This window comes from Nomascus leucogenys, chromosome 18 (genome assembly GCF_006542625.1).
Source record: "Nomascus leucogenys isolate Asia chromosome 18, Asia_NLE_v1, whole genome shotgun sequence".
Lineage (NCBI taxonomy): Eukaryota > Metazoa > Chordata > Mammalia > Primates > Hylobatidae > Nomascus > Nomascus leucogenys.
This window is the reverse complement of record NC_044398.1, coordinates 23,294,878-23,319,881: the sequence shown is the minus strand read 5'-3', so window position 1 is coordinate 23,319,881 and position 25,004 is coordinate 23,294,878. Positions and strand designations below refer to the sequence as shown.

Genomic DNA, 25,004 nt, shown 5'->3' with positions numbered 1-25,004 from the left:
CTAGGAGTGGAATTTTCTTGGTCTTTTGACAATTTTGTGTTTAACATTCTGAGGAGCTGCCAAATTGTTTCCACAATAGCTGCAGCATTTTATATTCTCACTGCAATGTATGAGGGTTCCAATTTCTCCATATCTTTACTAACACTTGTTATTTTTCTTTTAAGAAATAAAATGTAATTAAAAATATATATACAAATAGCCATCCTAGTGGGCATGAGGTGGTATCTCATTGTGGTTTTTATTTGCACTTCCCTAATGACTAACGATGTACAACGTCTTTCATGTGCTTATTGACCATTGGTATATCTTCTTTGGAGAAATATCTATCCAAATTATTTGCCCATTTTAAAATTGGGTTGTTTGAGCTTTTATTATTGAGTTGTAGTTCTTTACCCTGGATACTAGATCCTTATCAGTTATATGATTTCTAAATATTTTCTCCCATTTCACAGGTTGTCTTTTGCTTCCTTGATAATGTCTTTTATAGCACAAAGTTTTACATTTTGATGAAGTCCAAATTATCATTTTTTCTTTTGCTGCTCATGCTTTTGGTGTAATATCTAACAATGTAATGTCAAATCCAAGGTCATGAAGAGTTACTCCTTTGTTTTCTTCTGAGAGTTTTATGATTTTGGCTCTCAAATTTAGGTCCTTGATCCATTGTGAGTTGATTTTTGTATATGGTATGAAGTCAGGATCCAACTTCATTCTTTTACAGATGAATATACAGTTGTTCCAGTATCATCTGTTGAAGAGACTATTCTTCTCCCATCGAATGATCTTGGCACCCTTGAAAACTAATTGGCCACATATGTATGGGTGTATTTCTGAACTTTTGATTCTATTCCATTGATCTATTTGTCTGTCCTTAGGCCAGTTTCACACAACCAGTTTTGATTACTGCAGTTGTGTAGTAACTTTTTAAATCAGGAAGTGTGAATCCTCTAACTTTATTCTTTATAAATATTGTTCTGACTGTTCAAGTCCTCTAGCATTTCCATGTAAACTTCAGGATCAGCTTGCCCATTTCTACAAAAAAAGGCAGCTGGAATTTTGATAGGGATTGTACTGAAACTGTAGCTCTATTTGGGGAGTATTAACATCTTAATATTAAGCCTTCAACTCCATAAACATGGGATGTCTTTCCATTTCTTTAGGGGTCCTCTAATTTCTTTCTATAATATTACATAGTTTTCATTGTGGAAGTCTTGTACTTCCTTGGTTACATTTATTTATTTTATTCTTCTTGAGACTATTGTAAATGAATTCATTTCTTAATTTCCTTTTTGACTATTCATTGATACAGGTTGGAAGGATTTTGAGAAGCATGATAAAAAATGCATAAATTGCCCTGAACAGACTGAGAGCAGAAATCTAGACCTGGAACATGTTATTGGCCACTGGAGGGAGACACTTGTTATTTAGTGGCAAAAAGCTTAGTGAAATGGTCTCCTGTGGTCTTGTAGAAAGCACAACTTGTAAGTGATGATCCAATCCATGTGTTGAAGGTGAGGCCTAAGTTTTTTCTTGCTGCTTATAATAAAATATAAGATGAGAGAGATAAATTGAGGGGAAAACTGTTCAACAAAAAGTTACCAGGACTTGATGATTTTGAAAATTCTCAGTCTCTAGAGGATGAAAGATGCTAATATTGGACAGAGTGATCTAGAGAAAAAAAGGTGTGAGTAGACAACCTTTTACTGATATCTCAGAAAGATCAAAAGATTAGAGTATTCACTCACACAAAGGGTCCTCTCAAGAGGTTAAGGGTTTATCTCAAAGATCCACTTAACCAAACCACAGAGTCTTTATGAAACTTAAGGGCTTTGTCTCTCAGCCAGCCATTCAAGCAGGACCCTAAGATAGAGAAGAAATTATCTGAAAAGATACAGATGTGGCTTTTGTCTAATTTGGTAAACTCCACTGATACCATGAAGAGCCAGAAAGTTTTTGAGAAAATTATTTCAACAGAAAAACTGCCAATTTGGACTAAAGGGACAGAGTCACTATAAAATGGAAGAAGGTTGTCAGACCCCCAAAGTTCTACTGGCAAGAAGCAGCCTGATAGAACTACTTAGCTACAAACACATGCTACCTTTCATGAAAAAAGGAAAGATGATTCAGACGGTGAAACCAGGCACTCAGAGAATGGAGCAAAGAACTGCAGAGGATTAGTCCTAGGTCTTGAAACTTAGTCATGGAACTCCCAATATTTACCCAGCTGGATTTCAGAATTGCTATGAACCCTTTTTTTAACCTTCCATTCCCCACTCCTTTTAACTGTACTATCTATAACTATTATCCTTTGCCTGTCCCACTCTTGTATGTTGGATGTGTTGGGGTCAGACAACTTGTCTCTTTAGTTTCACAGATCTACAGATGGAGAGAAATTGTGTATAGAACCTGTACTGAATAGATTACATCTAGGAACATCATCCACACCAGGACCTGATTTAGATGATAAGATTCTGGACCTTTGAGCTGATGCTACAATGGGATGGGACTCTTGAAAACCACAGGAGTGAGGTGAATGTATTTTGCATGTGGGAGAACATGAATCATTGGGGCATGTAGTAGACAGACTTTAAGGTGGCCCATGCATGATTCCTACCTCTTGGTGTTCATGCCTATGTGTAATCCCCCCACTCTGAGTGTGGGCAAGACTTGTGACTTGCTTCAGACCAATAGATAATGGTAAAGGTAATGGGATGTCATTCCCATGATCACGTTATATTATATAGGCTTTTGTCTTGTTAGTCCACTAGCTCTCAGTCTTTCTTCCTGGCTTTGAAGAATAAAGCTGACATAAATACTACAGCTATAAGGAACTGTATGCTTCTAAGAATACACAAAAGTGTAAATGGCTTCTTCTCTAGTTGAGTCTCCACATGAGAGCCCAGCCCTGGCCAACACCTTAAACGCAGCCAGGTGAAACCCTAAACAGAGAACTAGCTAAGCTGTTCCTGGACTTCAGACTCACAAATATGTGAGGTATGTTGTTTGAAGCCACTGTTTGTGACAGTTAAGCAGCACAGAAAACCTATATAAACAATTCTTAACAAGTGAAATGTATATCTAACTATAAGCCAGCCATTCTACTATGAAGAATTTACCCAACAGAAAAAAATATGTATGCCTCCAATTTCTTGTACAATAGTGCTCATAACACCATTACATGTAATGGCCCAAAGCTGAAAAGAATCAAACTGGCCATCAACAGATAAACAAATTGTGATACAATGGAATACTACTCAGCAATAAAAAGGAATAAATTATTGATACACATAATGACAGCGATGAATCTCAAAATCATTATCCTGAGTGAAAGAAGCCAGACAAAGAGTACATACGATTCCACTCACATGAAACTCTACAAAATGCAAACTAATCTACAGTGGCAGAAAGCAGATCACTCTTTTTGTGATAATCACTTTGGAGATGCAGAGATAGGCAAGGGCAGGAGGCAGGGATTATGAAAGGCATAAACTTTTGGGGGTGATGGTTATGTTCACTATATTGATTGTGGTGATGGTTTCATGGGTGTATAGATATGTCAGAACTTATAACACACTTTAAATATGTAGTTTGAGGGGCTCTGTCCTCCCTGGTGGCAGGCCCAAGTGCATTTTGAGAATTTAATACTGGGGTGCATCCTGTCCTTGGGCCAAGTTTGAGTTGATGTTGCTGCAGCTGCCACCTGGTAGAGGAGGGATAGGGAAGCCAAGCTCTCCTGTGCATACCTAGGACAATACCTAATTCCCTGGTATAGGCTGCTGTGAGACCAAGAGTTGAGTGGACTGTACTCCTCACATCTTCTTGCTCATACTGCTCACCTAAGAGAGGTCCCATCCTCTGTGGTCACAAGGCCATAGCTGGCACCATTTTGATAGTTTAATGCTGGAATTTCATTAAACCACAAAGACAAAAGACAGAGAAAAAGAAACATAATTTATAAAACAACTCAAAAACAATCATCAATATGACAGAAACAAAGTCTCACATATCAATATTAACCTGAATGTAAATGCATTACATGGTCCACTTAAAAGACACAGATTAACAGAATGGATTGAAAAAAAAAATGATCCAACTATATGCTGCCTACAAGAGACTCATCTTACCCATAAAGACACAAAAACTAAAGTAAACAAGTGGAAAAAGATATTCCACAGAAATGGAAATCAACAGTGAGCAGGAGTAGCTACACTTACAGCAGATGAAACAGACTTTAAATCAAAAACGTAACAATAAGACAAAGAAGGTCATTACATAATGACAAAGGGATCAATTTAACAAGAGGATGTAACAATCCTAAATATATATGTACCTAACATCAGAGCACCTCAATTCACAAAACAAATATTACTAGACCTAAAGAAAGAGTAGACAACAATACAATAATAGTGGGGATTTTAACACCCTATTCACAGCACTAGACAGAGCAAAGAGACAGAAAACAAAGAAATATTGGACATGCATTGGACTTTAGACCAAAATGGACTTAACATTTACAGAACAGTCTACTCAAAAACTACAGAATATACATTCTTTCATCAGCACATGGAAAATTCTCCAAGACCAAATATTAGGCCATAAAACAAATCTTAACAAATGTTTTAAAAGTGAAATCATATCAAGTATCTTCTCAGACCACAGTGGAATAAAGCCAGAAATCAACACCACAAGAACTTTGGAAACTATACAAATATGTGGAAATTAAACAGCATGCTCCTGAACAATCACTGGGTCAATGAAAAAATTAAGACAGAAATTTAAAAACTGAAACAAATGAAAATGAAAATACAATCTACTAAAACCTGTAGGATACAGCAAAAGCAGTACTAAGAGGAAAGTTATAGCAATAAATGCCTACATCAAAAAAGTAGAAAGATGGCTGGGCATGGTGTCTCACACCTGTAATCCTGGCACTTTAGCAGGCCAAGGCAGGAGAATCGCTTGAGGCCAGGAGTTTGAGACCAGTCTGGGCAACATAGCAAAACCCAGTCTCTAAAAAAAAATTTTTTAATTAAAAAAAAGTAAAAAGATCACAACTACCTAACATTACACCTCAAGAAACTAAAAAAACAAAGCCGAGCATGGTAGCTCATGCCTGTAATCTCAGCACTTCGGGAGGGAGGCCAAGGTGGGCAGATCACTTGAGGTGAGGAGTTCAAGACCAGCCTGGCCAACATGGCAAAACACTATCTCTACTAAAAATACAGAAATAGGCTGGTTATGGTGTTCTGCACCTGTAATCCCAGCTACTTGGGAGGCTGAGGCAAGAGAATCGCTTGAACCTGGGAGGCAGAGGCTGCAGTGAGCTGATATCATGCCACTGCATTCCAGCCTGGACAACAGAGTGAGAATACATCTAAAAAAAAAAAAAAAAAAAAAAAAAAAAAAAACCTGGAAAAAACAAGAACAAACCGATAGAATAACTAAGAAGATAGAAGATTGAAATAAACACAATCAGAAATGAAAAAGGAGACATTACAATTGATACCACAGAAATACAAAAGATCATCAGAGAGATTTATAAGCAACTATACACTCACCAACTAGAAAACCGAGAGGAAATGGGTAAATTGCTGGAAACACAACAACCTACTGAGGTTGAACCAGAAAGAGACGGGACTCCTAAACAGACTAATAATGAGTAGTGAGATTGAATCGGTAATAAAAAATCTCCCAACAAAAAAAAGCCTAAAAACCAGATGGGGCTGGGTGCAGTGGCTCATGCCTATAATCCCAGCATTTTGGGAGGCCGAGGCAGGTGGATCACTTGAGGTCAGGAGTTTGACCTGAATAGAATTATTTTGAATAGAAAAATCAGCCAGGCATGGTGGCACACCTGTAGTCCCAGCTACTCGGGAGGCCGAGGAAGAAGAATTGCTTGAACCCAAGAGGCAGAGGTTGCAGTGATCTGAGATCATGCCACTGCACTCCAGCCTGGGTGACAGAGTGAGACTCTGTTCCAAAAAAACCAAAAACTGAAAAACAAACAACAACAACAACAAAAACCAGATTCACAGCCAACAACAACAAAAGCCTAAAAATCAGATGGATTAAAACAAAGAAACAAACAGATGGATTCACAGTCAAATTATACCAAATATACAAATAATTAATACCAATCCTCCTGAAACTACTCCAAAAAAATTAAAAAGGAGGGAATTCTCCTTAACTTATTCTATGAGGCCAGTATAACTCTGATACCAAAATGAGACAGGGACACAATGAAAAAAGAAAAGACCAATATCCCTGATGAACATACAGACAAGAATCCTCAACAAAATACTAGCAAACTGAATCCAACAGCACATCAAAAAGATAATACAACATGATCAAGTGGGATTTATCCCAGAGTTGAAAGTATGATTCAACATATGCAAATCAATAAATGTGATACATCATATAAACAGAATTAACGACAAAAAAACAAATGATCATCTCAATAGATGCACAAAAGGCACTGGATAAAATTCAACATTACTTCGTGATAAAGGTCCTCAATACACTAGGCATAGAAGAAACATACCTCAACATAATAAAGGCCATAAACAACAAACCCATAGCTAGCATTATACTTAACAGAAAAACTGAAAGCATTCCCTAACGCTAGAACAAGACAAGGATGCCCACTTTCACCACTCTTATTCAACAAGTCCTTGTCACAGCAATCAGGCAAGAGAAAATAACAAAAGGCATCCAAACTGGAAAAGAGGAAGTCAAATTGCCCTGTTTGCTGATGGTATGATCTTATATCTGGAAAACCTGAAAGACTCTACCAAAAGACTTAGATATGATAAACAAATTTAGTAGTTTCAGATACAAAATTAAGATCCAAAAATCAGTAGGGTTTCAATACTCCAGTAATGATCTAGCCAAGGACCAAATCAAGAAGGCAACTCAATTTACAATAGCTATAAGAAAGTAAACTATCCAGGATTATATTTAAGCATGGAGGTGAAAGATCTCTATAAGGAGAACTACAAAACACTGACTAAAGAATTCATAGATGATACAAACAAATGGAAAAACATCCCATGCTCATGGATTGAAAGAATCCATATTGTTAAAATGACCATACAGATCAAGCAGTGTACAGATTCCACACAATCCCTATCAAATTACCAATGCCATTTTTCACAGAATTAGAAAAAAAATCCTAAAATTCATATGGAACCAAAAAAGAGCCCAAATAGCTAAAATAATCCTAAGTAAAAAGAACAAAGCTGGAGGAATCACATTACCTGACTTCAAATTATACAAGGGTATAGTAATCAAAACAGCATGGTACTGGTATAAAAATAGACACACAGACCAATGGAATGGAACAGAAAACCAAGAAATAAAGCCATATACCTATAATCAACTGATCTTTGACAAAGTCAACAAAAATACACACTGGGGAAAGGACTCTATTAAATAAGTGGTGCTGGGAAAACTGGCTAGCCATATGCAGAAAAATGCCTCTCACCATGTACAAAAACTAAGAGGACCCATACCTCTCACCATATACAAAAATTAAGATGGATTAAAGGCTTAAACCCAAGACCTGAAACTGTAACAATCCTAGAAGAAAACCTAGGAAAAAGTCTTCTGGACATTGTCCAGGCAAAGAATTTAAGACCAAGTCTTCAAAAGCAAAAGCAACAAAAACAAAAATAGACAAATGGGATTCAATTAAACTAAAAAGCTTCTGCATAGCAAAAGAAATAACAGGATAAGCGGACAACCTACAGAGTGGCAAAAAATATTTGCAAACTATGCATCTGACAAAGGACTAATATCCAGAATCTACAAGGATTTCAACCCAATAAGAAAACAATAAATAGCCCTATTTAAAAAGGGAAAAAGACTATGAACAGGCTGGGCATGGTGGCTCAGGCCTGTAATCCCAGCACTTTGGGAGGCCAAGACGGGCAGATCGCTTGAGCCCAGGAGTTTGAGACGAGCCCGGGCAACATGGTTAAACCCTGCCTCTACAAAAAAAATACAAAAGATTAGCCAGTCGTGGTGGTGCATGCCTGTGCTCCCAGCTACTCAGGAGGCTGAGGTAGCAGGATCACTTGAGACCAGGAGGTCAAGGCCGCAGTGAGCTGTGATTGTGCCACTGCACTCCAGCCTGGGTGACAGAGAGAGAGAGAAACAGAGAGAGAGAGAGAGAGAGAGAAACAGAGAGAGAGAGAGAGAAACAGAGAGAGAGTGAGAGAGGGAAACAGGACATGAACAGACATTTTTCAAAAGAAGATATACAAGCATCCAACAAACATGAAAAACAACTGATGTTGGCAAGGATGTGGAGAAAAGGGAACACTTATACACTGTTTGTGGGAAAGTAAATTAGTATAGCCTTTATGGAAAAAAGCATGGAGATTTCTCACAGAACTAAAAATAGAACTACCATTTGATCCAGCAATCCCACTCTTGAGTATATACACAAAAAAAAGAAATCATTATATCAAAAAAATATTTACAGCCAGGCACAGTGGCTCATGCCTGTAATCCCAGCACTTTGGGAGGCTGAGGCAGGCGGATCACCTGAGGTTAGGAGTTCAAGACCAACAACATGGCAAAACCCCATCTCTACTAAAAATACAAAAAATTAGCTGGGCGTGGTGGTGCACACCTGTAATTCCAGCTACTCAGGAGGCTGAGGCAGGAGAATCGCTTGAACCTAGGAGGCACAGGTTGCAGTGGGCCAAGATTATGCCACTGCACTCCAGCCCGGGTGACGAGTGAAACTCTGTCTCAAAAAATATATATTTATTCACACTCATATGTTTATCGCTCCATTATTCACAGTAGCAAAGATATGGAATCAGCCTAAGTGTCCATCAACAGAGGACTGGATAAATAAAATGGACTACTACTTGGCCATACAAAATAATGAAATTTGAGAAATATCCATGCTTTTTTCCATAAAGGCTGTCTTTTGCAGCAACATAGATGGAACTGGAGGCCATTATCCTAGCGAAATAACTCAGAAACAGAAAGTCAGATACCACATGTTCTCACTTATAAGTGAGAGCTAAACAATGGGTACACATGGACATACAGAGTGTAACAAGAAACACTGGAGACTCCAAAAGGTGGCAAGGTGGGAGGGAGGCAAGGGTTGAAAAATTACCTATTGAGTACAACATTCACTATTTGAGTGATGGGTACACTAAAAACCCAGATTTCACCACTAAGAAATAAATGCACATAAGAAACCTGCACTTGGACCCTTCAAATACATAAAAATAAAAAATAAAATGAAAAGAAAAAATAGTGTAGTTTATTATATATCTATTATGCTTTAATAAAGCAGTTTAAAAAATGTGCTACTTGCACATGATTTTTCTTCATAAATCATTATATTCAAAGAGAAAGTGCAAGCTCTGTCTGATCATCACAGACTAGGCCTTTTTATTGATCTACTCATTCTCAAATATTTACTAAATACCTGTTAGTTTTTGTGGGAAATACAAACATAAGTCAGACCCACTATGATCTGAGATCAGGGGCAGAGACTAAATATATGGTCATTCCATATCATATCATGAGATGATAATAAACATATTTTTGGTCTCTGCCCCTGGTTTATGGCACACAGCTTCTAAAACCCTTATAATACCCAAAGTGGGGTTTTTTTGTATGCTAATGATATGACTGGTGGTTAGGGGCTCTTGGATAGTCTGAGGATTGGGTAGGGAGATAGTGGTTGGCAGGGGAACCAACTATGTAATTAGAAGGTTGGAACTTTTTCATCCCCACCCCTTAACCTCTAGGGAGAAGACAGGGGCTGAAGGTCGAGTTAATCAGCGATGGCCAACAATTTAATCATGCCTACAAAATGAAACCTCCATAAAAACCCTAAAGGACTAGGTTCAGAGAGCCCTAAATAGCTGGTAGGTCAGAAGTACAGGTCACAACTTGGAGCTTGCAACTAGCATCTGAGGTTGGGGGTAGTCTTGTGGGACTGGGCCCTTAATTTGTGGGATCTGACAATATCTCCTGGTAGATTGTGTCAGAACTGAAGTGAATTATAGGATGTGGTGTCAGAATTGCTTGGGTTGTGGGGAAAAAACCCTACCTACTGGTGTCAGACATGTTGTGGTATGTGAGAGTGGGAAAAAACATTTAGAAAAAACATTTGGGTTTTTCCTCTCTCTCATACCCACTTTTTTTTTTCTTTTTTTTTTTTTGAGACAGAATCTCTCATCTTATGCCCAGGCTAGAGTGCAGTGGTGCAGTCATAGCTCACTGCAGACTTGACCTCCTGGGCTCAAGTGATGCTCCCACCTCAGTCTGTTGCATAGCTGGAACTATAGGTGTATGCCACCATGCCTGGCTAATTTTTTATTTTTTTAGAGAGATGGGATCTCACTGCATTGCCCAGGCTGGTCTCAAACTCCTGGGCTCAAGTGATCCTTCCCCTTGGCCTCTCAAAGTGTCGGATTATAGACATGAGCCACTGTGCCTGGCCCATATGCACCTTTTGCACTATGAAGCATATCATCTAATAGACTGGTTAGGGTTTAGAAATCATAAACAATTGATTTTTACATTATTTTCACAAAGACCCTTACCAGAGGCAAATCCTTCCCAGTGACTACGTGTCAACTGCTCCATACAGCTCACAACCTTGCTCCATACATTGTCAAACACATAAGCAAGGACATCTTCTTTCATGCAGTAAAATGGAGCAATGGGAGGATACCCTAATTTCTGTTTCTCTGTAGCTGCTTCTGATTTCTTCCCACGAAATCCCTCTTCCCTGTAACAGAAGCAAGAAGGAAAGACTTCATGATTCTGAAGGGAAGGCTGCCTTTCTAAAATTGTCCGTGTATTACCTGAAAATTCACTTTGAGGAAAAATGGAAAATAGAATTAATTTGACAAAGGCCAAATAGAAGTAATAAATAGAAAATAGAAGTAATTTGACACAGGAGAAGTGAAAGGGAAGGAGGCAATCTTTGGAAAACCAAAAGAACCTGCTTCCAGTTCTAGCTCAGTGGTATTATGTATAGAAGCCTGGCTTATATTTAGCTGGCCCTAGGGCTGTGTGCACTTGGGTGATACGTGAGTCAACATGGCTCAGCAGGAAATACAATGGGAAAAAATACAATGGGAAAAAAAAAATGCATCCAGAATCATGTGACACAATACTAACTACTAGACCTAACCACAGCTACACAGCCTAAAGAGAAATTCTCACTTATTTTCAAATATGCTGCTGTGACTATCAAATCTGGAACTTTTAAAGGCTTAGAGGAATAGTTTAACAGGTTAATGTTACAGATTGGTAGCAAGGAATAGTGAAGAGAAGACTGGATTGAGAATCAGATGAATAAGGTTTTGGTTTTAGCTTTACTTTAGACAAATCATTAACTACTCTGATTCTCACCTATCCTGTAAAGAAGATAAATCATATCTAGGTGATAGGACTACTGTTAGAATATAGTAAGAATAGACATAAATAGACATTATTAATTATAAAATCTGTGCCAACCATAAGGTTTTAAACAAACTGTTTATACCTTTTTCTTTTCTTTTTTGTTTTGTTTTGTTTTTGGAGATGGAGCCTTGCTCTGTTGCCCAGGCTGGTGTGCAGTGGCATCATCTCAGCTCACTGCAACCTCCGCCTCCCGGGTTCAAGCGATTCTCTGGCCTCAGCCTCCCAAGTAGCTGACATTAGAGGCGCACATCACCATGCCCAGCTAATTTTTGTATTTTTAGTAGAGATGGGGTTTCACCATGTTGGCCAGGCTAGTCTCGAACTCCTGACCCGAAGTGATCTGCCCGCCTCGGCCTCCCAATGTGCTGGGATTACAGGTGTGAGCCACCGCGCCCGGCCTCTATATACCTTTTTGAAACAGGATTTACGTAAATACAGTTCATATCTCTTCAACTGCTCTTTTAAAAAGTTTAAAGTTCCCACTGGTGGTAATTTGCAAAAGGGTAAAATCAAACTATGTGGGGAAAAAATAAACTTATTTTAAAATCTCTAATCTCAGGAACAGGCAAATGATGTGTGAAGTTATAAAATACACAAGGAAGTCTAGTATATGGAAGCAATAAGAACATAAATTCTGGATACCGGAGAAATAACATAAAATAAATAACAGAAACTGGCATATATTTAATTATATACATTGGTAGCATCATTTAGAAAAAATAGGTATTAATACACAAAATAAGAGGGGAGTAAAAAGCTTAAAAGACATAATACTCACATATCTGTGTGATCAAATGCTAGGTATTCTTCAATTATTCCTTCTGAGACAATTATAGAGTCTTCCTCATCTCTTTCCATAGAACAAAAGCTGGAGGATTTGGCAATGAAAGATGCTTTATGAGCATAAGAAGATGAAAAATGTAACTTATTTCCCCTTATACCAAATCTTGGAGTGGAAAAAAGAAGTAAATATTAATTATGTAAACATAAATAGTTCTTATGGCAACACAGTTACATGAGTTTTGGCTCAAACTCCCCTTGCCCTGGCAATACCTTCGTGGACTATTCTAAGCCTCAATAACCTACCATTTCTCAGAACAGGAAGATTAAATTCTGGTCATACAACTATTTTGCCTACATGTACTATGGACTATCTGATACTGCTTGCTGTCTTTTCAGATGCAAACAGCTATAGCTATGTATTAGGTCATCCTTGCCTTGCTATAAAGAAATATCTGAGACCAGGTAATTTATAAGAAAAGAGATTTAAGAGGCTTACAGTTCTGGAGGCTGTATAGGAAGCAAAGTGCTGGCATCTGCTTTTGCAGAGGACTTACAAAGCTTTTACTCATGGTGGAATGTTGAGTGGGAGCAGGAGCAAGAGAGGTGCCACACACTTTTAAATGACCAGATGTCATGGGAACTCACTATCGTAAAGACAGTACAAAGCCATGAGGGATCCTCTCCCATGACCCAAACACCTCCCACCAGGCCCCACCTCTAGCATTGGGGATTACAATTCAACATGAGATTTGGGCATTCTGCCCTTGGCTCCTCCCAAATTTCATATCCTTCTCACATTGCAAAATACAATCATGGCTTCCAAAAAGTCTCAAAAGTCTTGACTCATTCCAGTGTTAATTCAAAAGTCCAAAGTCCCATGTCTCATCTGAGACAAGGCACATCCCTTCCAGCTATGAGCCTGTAAATCAAAAACAAGTTATTTACTTCCAAGATACAATGGGAGTATAGGCGTTAGATAAACATTTCTGTTCCAAAAGAGAGGGGCTACAGATCCCACGCAAGTTCAAAACCCAGTAGGGGAGTCATTAACTCTTAGAGCCCCTCGATGTCCCACAACAAGGTGCAAGGGGTAGGCTTCCAAGACCTTGGGCAGCTCCACCCCTGTGGCTTTGCAGGGTTCAGCTCCCAAGGTTGCTCTCATGGGTGGAGTTGAATGCCTGCAGTTTTCTTTTTTTTTTTTTTTTTTTCTTTTTTGAGAGACAGAGTCTCGTTCTGTCGCCCAGGCTGGAGTGTAGTGGTGGGATCTCGGCCCACTGCAACCTCTGCCTCCCAGGTTCAAGCAGTTCTCCTGCCTCAGCCTCCTGAACAGCTGGGATTACAGGCAAGCACCATTAAACTCAGCTAATTTTTGTATTTTTAGTACAGATGGGGTTTCACCATGTTGGCCAGGCTGGTCTCGAACTCCTGGCCTCCAGTGATCTGCCCACCTTGGCCTCCCAAAGTGCTGGGATTACAGGCATGAGCCACTGCACCTGGCCTGAATGCCTGCAGCTTTCTAGGTACAGGGTGCAAGGTGAATCTATCATTCTGAGGTCTGGAAGACGGTGACTCCCCTCCCACAGCTCCACTAGGCAATGTCCCAGTGGGAATTGTGTGTGGGGCCTCCAACCCCCATTTCCCCTCTGCATTGCCCCAGTAGAGATTCTCTGTGAGGACTCCACCCCTGCATCAGGTTTCTGCCTGGACACCCAGACTTTCTCTTACATCCTCTGAAATCTACACAGATAGTGCCAAGCCTTCACTCTTTGCCCTCTGTGTGCCCGCAAGCTTAACACCACATGGAAGCTGCCAAGGCTTACGGCTTGCTTGCAATGTTTTTGTTTTTGTTTTTGTGAGACAGAGTCTCGCTGTATCACCCAAACTGGACTGTAGTGGCGTGATCTCAGCTCACTGCAACCTCCGCCTCCCAAGCTCAAGGGATTCTCGTGCCTCAGGCTCCCAAGTAGCTGGGATTATACGCGTCCGCCATCACACCTGGCTAATTTTCGTACTTTTAGTAGAGACAAGGTTTCACCATGGATCACTTGAGATCAGGACAGCTCAGATTATCTAAAGCGGCAAGTCAAGCTATAACTGGGCCCCGCTGAGCCCTAGCAAAAAGCAGTGTCCCAAGGCTGCTCAAGGCCAACAAGGTCCTGGGTCTGCCCCACAAAACAAAATCATTCTTCCCTCCTAGGCCTCCGGGCCTGTGATGGGAGGGGCTGTCGTGAAGGTCTCTGAAATGCCTTTTTCCCATTGTCTTGGCTATTAGCACTTGGCTGCTTTTTAGTTATGCAAATATCTCTATCAAGTGGTTGCTCCACAGCCTGCTTGAATTCCTCTTCCCAAAAAGCTTTTTCTTTGTCATGTGGCTAGGCTGCAAATTTTCCAAGCTTTTATGCTCTGCTCCCCTTTTAAATATAAATTCCAACTTTAAGTCATTTCTTTGCTCCCACACCTGAGCATAGATGTTAGAAGCAGCCATGTTACTTCTTGAACATTCTGCTACTTAGAAATTTCTGCTACCCAATACCCTACATCATGACTCTCAAGATCAAAATCCACAGATCTCTAGGGCATGGACACAATACAGCCAAGTTCCTTGCTAAGGCATAACATGCATGCCCTTTGTTCCAGTTCCCAGTAAGTTCCTCATTTCCTTCTGAGACCTTGTCAGCCTGGACTTTATTGTCCATTTCACTATTAGCATTTTGGTCACAACCATTTAACTGGTCTCTAAGAAATTCTAAACTTTCCCTCTTCCTGTTGTCTTCTGAGCCCTCCAGTCTTTCAACCTCTGCCCATTACCCAGTTTCAAAGTCACTTCCACATTGTCAGGTATCCTTACAGTAATACCCCATTCCTTGGTACCAGTGTTCTGTATGAAGTCATTCTTGTGTTGCTATAAAGAAATACCTAGAAAGGTGCGGTGGCTCACGCCTATAATCCCAGCACTTTGGGAGGCTGGGGTGGGCAGATCACGAGGTCAGGAGTTCGAGACCAGCCTGGCCAACACAGTGAACCCTCGTCTCTACTAAAAATACAAAAATTAGCCAGGCATGGTGGTGCACACCTGTAGTCCCAGCTACTCAGGAGGCTAAGGCAGGAGAATCGCTTGAATCCGGGAGGTGGAGGTTGTGGTGAGTTGAGATCACACCACTGCACTCCAGCCTGGGCAACAGAGTGAGACTCCGTCTCAAAAAAACCCAAAAAAACAAACAAACAAACAAAAAAAAACAAAAATACCTGAGACTGGGTAATTTATAGGAAAAGAAGTTTAATTGGCTTATGGCTCTGCAGGTTGTACAGGAAGCATAGTGCTAATAGTGCTAGCATCTGCTTTGAGGAAGGCTGCAGGGAGCTTTAACTTATGGTAAAAAGTGAAGCAGGAGTAGGCATATCACATGGCCAGACCAGGAGAAAGACAGAGTGTGTGTGTGTGGAGAGGTGCCACACACTTCTAAATGACTAGATCTCATGAGAATTCATTCACTATTGCAAAGATCATACTAAGTCCTGAGGGATTTGTCCCCATGACTCAGACACCTCCCACCAGGCCCCACCTCCAGCACTAAGGATTATAATTCTACATGAGATTTAGACAAGGACAAATATCTAAACTATAACAAGCTATACAACAAGTTTTTTAAAAACTAAGAATAATCGGCTGGGCGTGGTGGCTCACACCTGTAATCCCAGCACTTTGGGAGGCTGAGGCAGGCGGATCACAAGGTCAGGAGATTGAGACCATCCTGGCTAACAGGGTGAAACCCTGTCTCTACTAAAAATACAAAAAAAAAAAAATTAGCCAGGCGTGGTGGCGGGTGCCTGTCGTCCCAGCATTTTGGGAGGCTGAGGCAGGAGAATGGCATGAACCCGGGAGGCGGAGCTTGCAGTGAGCTGAGATTGCACCACTGCACTCCAGCCTGGGCGTCAGAGTGAGACTCCATCTCAAAAAAAAAAAAAAAAACAAAAAACTAAGAATACACATTTATAATTACATCTTAGGATATCTCATGACGTTATATCCTTATTTCAGTAACTCCATCATTGCCCAAAATATATGCTCCTTAAGGGCAGGGATCTTATCTTATTAATATTCAAATTTCTCTTCCTTCCTAGGCATTCAGTAAATATGTGATGACTCATTTGTTTCAGTGGGTTTACTTTGGAGAAAGTCAGTCCAATCTGAGAAATAAAATTTTAAAAAATAGATCTCAGTTTAACCAAATGTTAAATATAACGAATTTACACTTTGTATTGCTCTTTATATTTTTTTGTGCCTTAAGTATTTTTTTTATTAGGAAAATAGAATAAACCCATGGCAGCTGGGCCCATGGCTCATGCCTGTAATCCCAGCACTTTAGGAGGCTGAGGCAGGCAAATCACTTGAGGTCAGGAGTTTGAGACCAGCCTGGCCAACATGGTAAAACCCCGTCTCTACTAAAAATACAAAAATTAGCCAGGCGTGGTGGCATGTGCCTGTAATCCCAGCTCCCTGGGAGGCTGAGACAGGAGAATTGCTTGAACCTGCGGGGTGGAGGTTGCAGTGAGCTGAGATTACACCACTGCCCTCCAGCCTGGGTGACACAGCAAGACTCTGTCACAAAAAAAAAAAAAAAAATTAATTAATTAAAAAAATAAATCCATGGCACTTTTAAACAAGGCTGGTGGGACAATCTTACTGCAAGACATTTTCAAAATATATATTAGGAGCTTTAAAATAAACATTTTCTTTGATTCAATGGTTTCATTTGTAGGGATTTCATTTAAGGATATGACCTATAAGATTTAGCTATAAGAATTATGATTGGTGGGGCACGGTAGTTCATTCCTGTAATCTCAGCACTTTGGGAGGCTGAGGCAAGTGGATCGCTTGAGCCCAGGAGTTTAACACCAGCCTGTGCAACATGGTGAAACTTGGTTTCTGCAAAATGTACAAAAATTAGCCAGGTATAGTGGCATGCACCTATAGTCCCGGCTACTCAGGAGGCTGAAGTGGAAGAATCACTTGAGCCCTGGAGGCAGAAGTTGCAGTGAGCCATGACTGTGCCACTGCACTTCAGCCTGGGCAACAGAGTGAGACCCTATCTCAAAAAAAAAAAATTATGATCACAGAATTGTTTATAATTGCCAAAAACAGAAACTAGCCCAACTGTTTCAAAATAGAGGATTTGGGGATGAGTTCCTTAAATAGTGATATATTCATGCAATGGAATAAAGTCCTTAAGTTAATATTGGGAAAAATAGAAGATGTCCACAATAAAATATTAAGTATAAAGAGATTACAAAATGTATAATTTCATAAAAACCATATACATACATGGTAGAGAATGCTAGATGCCCCTCAATATCCATTCTCTCCTTTCCTAGTAAAATCATCCCAATTTTATTCATGAAAACAACATATCCACCTCAAAGACTGCATCTCCCAGTTACCTTGTAGCCAGAGACAGTCAATGCAATATGAGCAGAATTATTTTGCGGGACTCTGGGAAGGCTGTTTAAAGGGAACTGGTGTGACTGCAAGGGATACCATTTGGCCCTTCTGTCTTTCCTCCTCTCTGCTACGTGGAAAGCGAATTATCATGTTTGGAGCTCTATCAGCTATCTTGAACCATGAAGAAAACTTCAGAAAAAACATCATGGGCTAACATGATATGGCAGAAAGATGAAGTGTCTCAGTCCCTGAAAACACCATGCCGCCACTCTACATTGCCTTCCTCCAGACTTCTTTTACATAAAAAGAAGTAAACTTCTCTTATGCAAGAGTTGGTAAACAGATAAGATCCTTGACCATGGCAGGTGGCACTGGGATGGAGATGGTAAGACATGACAGAAGCTCAGCCTGCGCAAAAGGCGAAATCCTGTCTCTACAAAAAATACAAAATTAGCCAGATGAGGTGGTGCACACCAGTAGTCCCAGCTACTCGGGAGGCTGAGGTGGGAGGATCACCTGAGCCCAGGAGATCAAGGCTGTAATGAGCCAAGATTGCACCACTGCACTCCAGTCTGGGTGACAAAGTGAGGCCCTGTCTCAAAAAAAAAGGAAGGAAGGGATGAAGGGCTGTTGGGAGGGAAGGAGGGAGGGAGGGAATCGGTTTGGAGATCCAATATGTCTAAAAATTAGCCAGGCGTGGTGGCTCACACCTGTAATCCCAGCTACTTGGGAGGCTGAGGAAGGAGAATCCCTTGAACCTGGGAGGCAGAGGTTGCAGTGAGCAGAGATCATGCCATTGCACTCCAGCCTGGGTGACAAAAAAAAAGCTATCAAACATATAGAATGTATACCTGACATTCCATTATGTTATTCTGCTATTGTATTATTCCATTTATACTAATAACCAATTATATTTTTAGTCAGTGGTAACTAATGGAATTCTTTGTGTTGAAAAATAAATAGGAATTTCTAACAACTATAGGCCTTTATAACTGCTATTAAAAGAAATTTTAGCTAGATAAGAAGGAAAAATATTCCCATTTCCCCTAAAGCTGCAGCAAAAAATAAGATAGTATTCTATTACCATAAAGTTGTCTTTGTAAATGTTCTTTCTTTCTTTTTTTTTTGAGACAGAGTCTCACTCTGTTGCCCAGGCTGGAGTGCAGTAGCGTGATCTTGGCTCACTGCAACCTCCACCTCCAGGGTTCAAGCGACTCTCCTGTCTCAGCCTCCCCAGTAGCTGGGATTACAGGTGTGCGCCACCAAGCCTGGCTAATTTTTGTATTTTTAGTAGAGACGGGGTTTCACCATGTTGCCCATACTGGTCTAAAACTCCTGACCTCAGGTTATCTGCCCAGCACTTTGGGAGGCCAAGGTGGGCAAATCACTTGAGCCCAGGAGTTCAAGACCAGCCTGGGCAACATGGTGAAACCCCATCTCTACTGAAAATACAAAAATTAACCAGATGTGGTGGAGCACGCCTGTGGTCCCAGCTACTCAGGAGGCTGAGGCAGGAGGATTGCTTGAGCCCAGGAGGTCAAGGTTGTAGTCACCCGTGATTGCACCACTGCACTCTAGCCTGTAACAACAGAGTAAGACCCTGTCTCAAAAAACAAAACCAAAAAGAAAAGGAAGCAGCAAGTTGACTGCTAACCATGTTATAGGCACTGTCCTAGGTGTTAGAGATACAAAGAGGAAGATGCTGTATTACTGTGTTGTTTACTCTAGCACTTTCTTCTGGCCCAAGAACTCCCAGAGAACTGAACCAAATACCTAGTTTCATGCATTTGAGGTCTGAAAGAAAGCCAGTGTTGGAAGGATTAATGAATGAGAGAGAGACTGATAGATGTCTTAGAGAAGTAGGCAGGGGCCAGCTGATGATATAATTTTAGACTTTTATCTTAAATTCAGTGGAAAGCTACTGAAAGTTTTTAAGTGGGAGACAGGAAGGATCAACCTTGAATTTAAAAAAAAAAATCTGATTTAATGTGGAGAATATATTGGAGAAGGCAAGAATGGATATAATTTGAAATGTTATTTTTATAGAAAGTCTTAGCGGTTGATAAATCTTATATTTTATGACAACCTGATTTGTTAAACTGAAAGATCAAAATGAATTAATGACACATTTTCTTCATACCTCTCACAACAAAAAGTGGCAAAATAGCCTAGCTACTCAGAAGGCTTAGGTGGGAGGATTGCTTGAGGCCAGGAGCTCAAGGCTGCTGTGAGCTATGATTGTGCCACTGCACTCCAGCCTGGGTGACAGAGCAAGACCCTATCTCTTAAAAAAACAAAAAAAGGGGCAAAATAGCAGTAGCACAACTTACATACCCTCACCACCCAACTTGGTTCTTGAATACTACTGTATTAGCCTCTCAAAGGAGTAAGTCTCCTTAAAGTTCAGCTGATTCTATATGTTAAAGGAAGAAAAAGTTATGGATGGGCCTGGCATATCCTACTGTACCAGAAAACAAAGATACAGTCAAAACAAAACCAAAGGTACTAGCTTGAAGTAGCTAAGTTGTAATAATTAGAGCATCAATACTAATTATTGCTAAGTAAATATATAAATATTTTGAAATGCTATGAGTTCATAATGGTACTCAAGAGTGAAAATATAAAGTATGAACAAAGTAGTTGTTACATGAAAGAAGTAAATATCATAGATTTTGTTTAATTTTTATGGCTTCCAATAAGTAGTGGTGTGCTAATATACCTGGATAATTTGTTTCTTCTAAGTATATGTCTGTGTATAAAGTATAAATAGGTATTTGTTTTACTTGTGTAAGTAAAGAAAATTATTGAGAACTGTAAGTCAAATATCCCAGAAAAAGTAGAACCAAAAATAGGAAGACTAATCAACAGTGGTGGTAGCAAGTAAAAAGGAAAGAAAGGGTATTAGCAGTATGTTGCAGAATGGTGATATAGTCAGATGTCCTAAAAAGGATGAACTAACTGCTCAGACTTGATTTCTTATTTTCTTGAAGATTAAATTTCTAAATGGGCCTACCATTGATAGTTATAAAATAAGGCACATATAAAGTTTACACTAATAGATCTGGTCAATATATCCTAATAACAGAATATGAGTTATGTAATTTTGATCAGAGAGAATGAAATAATACATCATTTCTGTGGGCGACATTAGGCTGTAAAATTTTTTATATTACATAAAAGGAGTAAACTTATCGATATAATACATGAGATTTAAATTTAAAAAGAATGCCTAATGGCCAGCAGCTTGAGTTTAAATCACTTCAGGAATAGCGAACAAATATTATCTGACCAAAAATCAGGTGATAACCCAGATCCCATAACCCTGACAGTAATGTTTCACTTTGTGGTCTGGTGAGACTACCACAAGCCCAAGGAGGCACCAAAAGTAAGTATTACTACAACTATTGGAAGGTATCAAATAAGTAAAACTAGAGCCATGGGAAAAAGTATAGGAATAATTTTTTAAATGAATTAAAACTATGATGTTATATTTTACAGTAGATTTAGGTATAGGCATAGGTTTCAAAGTAATCCTATTTGGGTTTATTTTGCTACTATTTAAAAGTCTGAGGTGTTCAAAAGATTTTGCCATTTAAAAATTACTGTGGGCCGGGCGTGGTGGCTCACACCTGTAATCCCAGCACTTTGGAAGGCCGAGGCGGGCAGATCACCTGAGGTCAAGAGTTCAAGACCAGCCTGGCCAACATGGTGAAACCCTGTCTCTACTAAAAATACAAAAATTAGCCGGGCATGGTGGTGGGCGCCTGTAATCCCAGCTACTCAGGAGGCTGGGGCAGGAGAATCGCTTGAACCTGGGAGGCAGAGGTTACAGTGAGCTGAGATTGTGCCATTGCACACTGCACTCCAACCTTGGTGACAGAGCAAGATTCTGTCTCAAGAAAAAAAAAGAAAAAAAAAAGTCTGGGTTTGGTGGTTCATGCCTGTAACCCCAGCACTTTGGGAGGCTAAGGCAGGTGGATCATGAGGTCAGGAGTTCGAAACCAGCCTGGCCAGTATGGTGAAATCCCAGGCGTGGTGGCGCACACCTGCAGTCCCAGCTACTCGGGAGGCTGAGGCAGAAGAATCACTTGAACCCGGGAGGTGGAGGTTGCAGTGAGCCAAGACCGCGCAACTGCACTCCAGCCTGGGTGAGAGAGCGAGACTCCGTCTCAAAAAAAAAAAAATAAATAAAATAAAATAAAAATTCACTTTTTCAACTTTTTTTTCAAAAAAGTTTTAAAGTCTTTTTCAACTTTTTTTTCAAAAAAGTTTTAAAGTCTTTTTCTTAGACTGCAACATTTTAAAAAACCATTCTATTTACGCATTTATGCCAAGAAGGAAGTGTTCATATTTTTGGATATATGTAAATATATATAGATATATAGACCTGAATAACAAGAATATCCTTAAGCATTATTATATGGTTTGAATATTTGTCCCCTCCAAAATTCATGTTGAAATTTAGTCCCTAATTTGGCAGTGTTGTGAGGTGGAGCCTTTAAGGGGTAATTGGATCATGGGGGTTCTGTCCTCATGAATGGTTTAATCCATGTATGGATTAATGGGTTATCATGGAAGGGGAACTGGTAGCTTTATAATAAGAGAAAGAGAAACCTGAGTTGGCATATTAGCATGTACAGCCCCCTTGCCATGTGAGTCCCTGCACTGCCTTGGGACCCTGCAGAGAGTCCCCACCAGCAAGAAGGTCCTCCCAGATCCTGCCCCTTGACCTTGGACTTCTCAGCCTCCAGAACTGTAAGAAATAACTTCCTTTTCCTTATAAATTACCCAGTTTCAGGTATTCTGTTACAAGCAACAGAAAACAGACTAATCCACTACAGGAAAGGTCTAACTTTTTGAACAAAATTACATAATGAAATTTTAATATACACAAAGACTATGGACAATCTTACAGAATTTGCTATGCTTTACTAAATACTAATAAGTAGGAAGAAGTATTTTAATCCCTTAATACAACTGGTAGGATATAATACTTGCATATTAGGGCACACTGAAATACTTACGTAATGGAATACTTACATAGTAGAATCTCTTTCTTGAAACAAGGTTGTTTCATATGAAGCGGAAACAGCAGAAGGGGATCTAGGATACAATCTATAACCTTCACTTGGAGTGATTATCTGCCTACCTAGAATCCTTCAAAATGAAGAAACACAGACACAGTGAAGCACCTTCACTGGCATACATACAAAATCTAGGTATATTGTGAACACATTTGATGGCTCTACATAAAAGTCCAGTATGCAGTCTGATACTGATTAAGAATGAGAAAATGTGAATCCAGAGCCTTACTACAGGTATCTCTTCCATAGAATGGAGATGGAAAAGATAAACCTATAGCCCAGCTGTTAAAAAAAAAAATACAAGAAATCTAAGCAAACATCTGTAATCTGCTCTTCATGCTCTATAATAGTCCTCATTAAATCAGCCAAAATGGGATGGAGGCCCAGCCAAATTAGTGAAAACTATGAATTACATTCTTAAAAACATGAAGTTTTATAAATTTTGAGTATGTGCAGTAAGTAGTACTATTGCAGTTTCTGAAGGAAGCTCTTGAACAGCCTATGTCTGGTTTCAAGTATACATAAGAATTTAATTGTATACAACAGTGTACATTTTCTGACCATCTTGTTCAAAAGAAGGGCTTTTTGGTACCCAGATACTCAGACCTCAGCTGCTGTTGTAGAAACAGTTTTACTTGATTAGGATCACATATTGTTAGTTAAGGAAACTCTAAGAAACTTCTACCAACTTAAGTTTTCTCTCAGCTGAGGCTTTATACCACATGGCCTTATTTACATTCATTAAAGTGATGCTCATAAAGATTTCAGAATACAAAGTTTTTTTTAAAAATCTACTTTTTAAATTTTTGTATTAGTCATGAATACAAGTCAACTGGAGGGCTTCAGTACCTGAGGTGAGGAAAGCTAGCTGTCCACTGTTGGCACTCTTCTTGTAGACTCTTGGTATGCACACTCAACTTCTGCTCATACAAGAGTTCATCAATGGCTGTGAACATTGCCTGGACTTTTTCAGTGGCATTTTGATCGAGTTCCTAGAAGAAAATATTCCCCTCAAATATTTAGGTGAGCTTCACTCTCTGTTAAAAATTATAAAGATTAAAAGCAGTAAGACTTGTTTTGTTTACATATTTAGTCTACTTGAAATACTGCTGTATTTCCATGAAAGAAAAATTAAATTAGTGAGTTTTCAGATCTCAGAATTTTCAGATATCTTCTCCATTCATATTTAAAGAAAATTTAGATAAATGTCTGTGTTTTAGGCTGGTCCAAGTACAGTGGTGTTTACAGCTAATTGATCCCAACCATTTTATGGATTTCTTTGTTTCCGCTCCACTCCTCTACTGCTTCACTTGATTAGCCAAAAAAAAAAAAAAAAACAAAATGCCAGGCGTGGTAGCTCACGCCTGTAATCCCAGCACTTTGGGAGACCAAGGTGGGTGGATCACTTGAGGCCAGGAGTTCAAGACCAGCCTGGCCAACACAGTGAAACCCCATCTCTACTAAAAACACAAAAATTAGCTGGGCGTGGTGGTACACACCGGTAATTCCAGCTACTTGGGAGGCTAAGGCACAAGAATTGCTTGACCTGGGAGGCAAAGGTTGTAGCAAGCCAAGATTGTGCCATTGCACTCTAGTCTTGGTGACAGAGCTAGACTGTGTCTCACAAAAAAAAAAAAAAAAAGCCTATATTTTTAAAAGTAACATATTATATACAGTATAAATTGCAAACACTTTGAAAAATACAGAAAAGTATAAAGAAAAAATAAAAATTACCTATAATTCCACCGTTCAAAGATAATGATTGCTAATTTTAGTACAGTTGCTTGGTTCCACTATTTTTTAGACAGAAAATCCTGTGTATATTACTTTGTATACTGCATCTTTCACTTGACAATTGACAACTTATGTTATGTCCTTGCCCTCTGTAATCCAGCCTTCAAGAATAGTCAGGCCAGGCACAGTGGCTCACACCTGTAATCCCAGCACTTTGGGAGGCCAAGGTGGGGTGGATCACCTGAGGTCAGGACTTCCAGACCAGCCTGGCCTACATGATGAAACCCTGTCTCTACTAAAAATACAAAAAATTAGCTGGGCGTGATGGCAGGTGCCTGTAATCCCAGCTACTTGGGAGGCTGAGGCAGGAGAATCGCCTGAACCTGGGAGGCGGAGGTTGCAGTGAGCCGAGATTGTGCTATTGCACTCCTGCCTGGGCAACAAGAACAAAACTCCGTCTCAAAAAAAAAAAAAAAAAAAAAAAAAGGCCAGGGTGGGTGGCTCACGCCTATAATCCC

The 25,004-nt window shown here is 39.7% G+C and overlaps 1 protein-coding gene across 7 annotated transcripts in view; it reads right to left on the bottom strand.

Moving 5' to 3' along the window:
• Positions 1–25,004, bottom strand: part of FAM149B1 (family with sequence similarity 149 member B1) — a 76,608-nt gene that overhangs the window by 21,651 nt on the left and 29,953 nt on the right. For 6 of the 7 annotated variants that reach the window (XR_004026745.1, XM_030798477.1, XM_030798474.1 and 3 more), the window contains exons 4-7: positions 23,602–23,744; positions 22,709–22,825; positions 12,224–12,391; positions 10,578–10,765 (exon numbers count right to left, since the gene is read on the bottom strand). Coding sequence is in view for 6 of the 7 variants with exons in the window: in XM_030798477.1 (XP_030654337.1) it covers positions 10,578–10,765; positions 12,224–12,391; positions 22,709–22,825; positions 23,602–23,744 (616 nt within the window). In the remaining variant the exon portion in view is untranslated. The remainder of the gene's footprint in view (positions 1–10,577; positions 10,766–12,223; positions 12,392–22,708; positions 22,826–23,601; positions 23,745–25,004) is intronic. The other variant, XM_030798476.1, reaches the window with a different exon arrangement.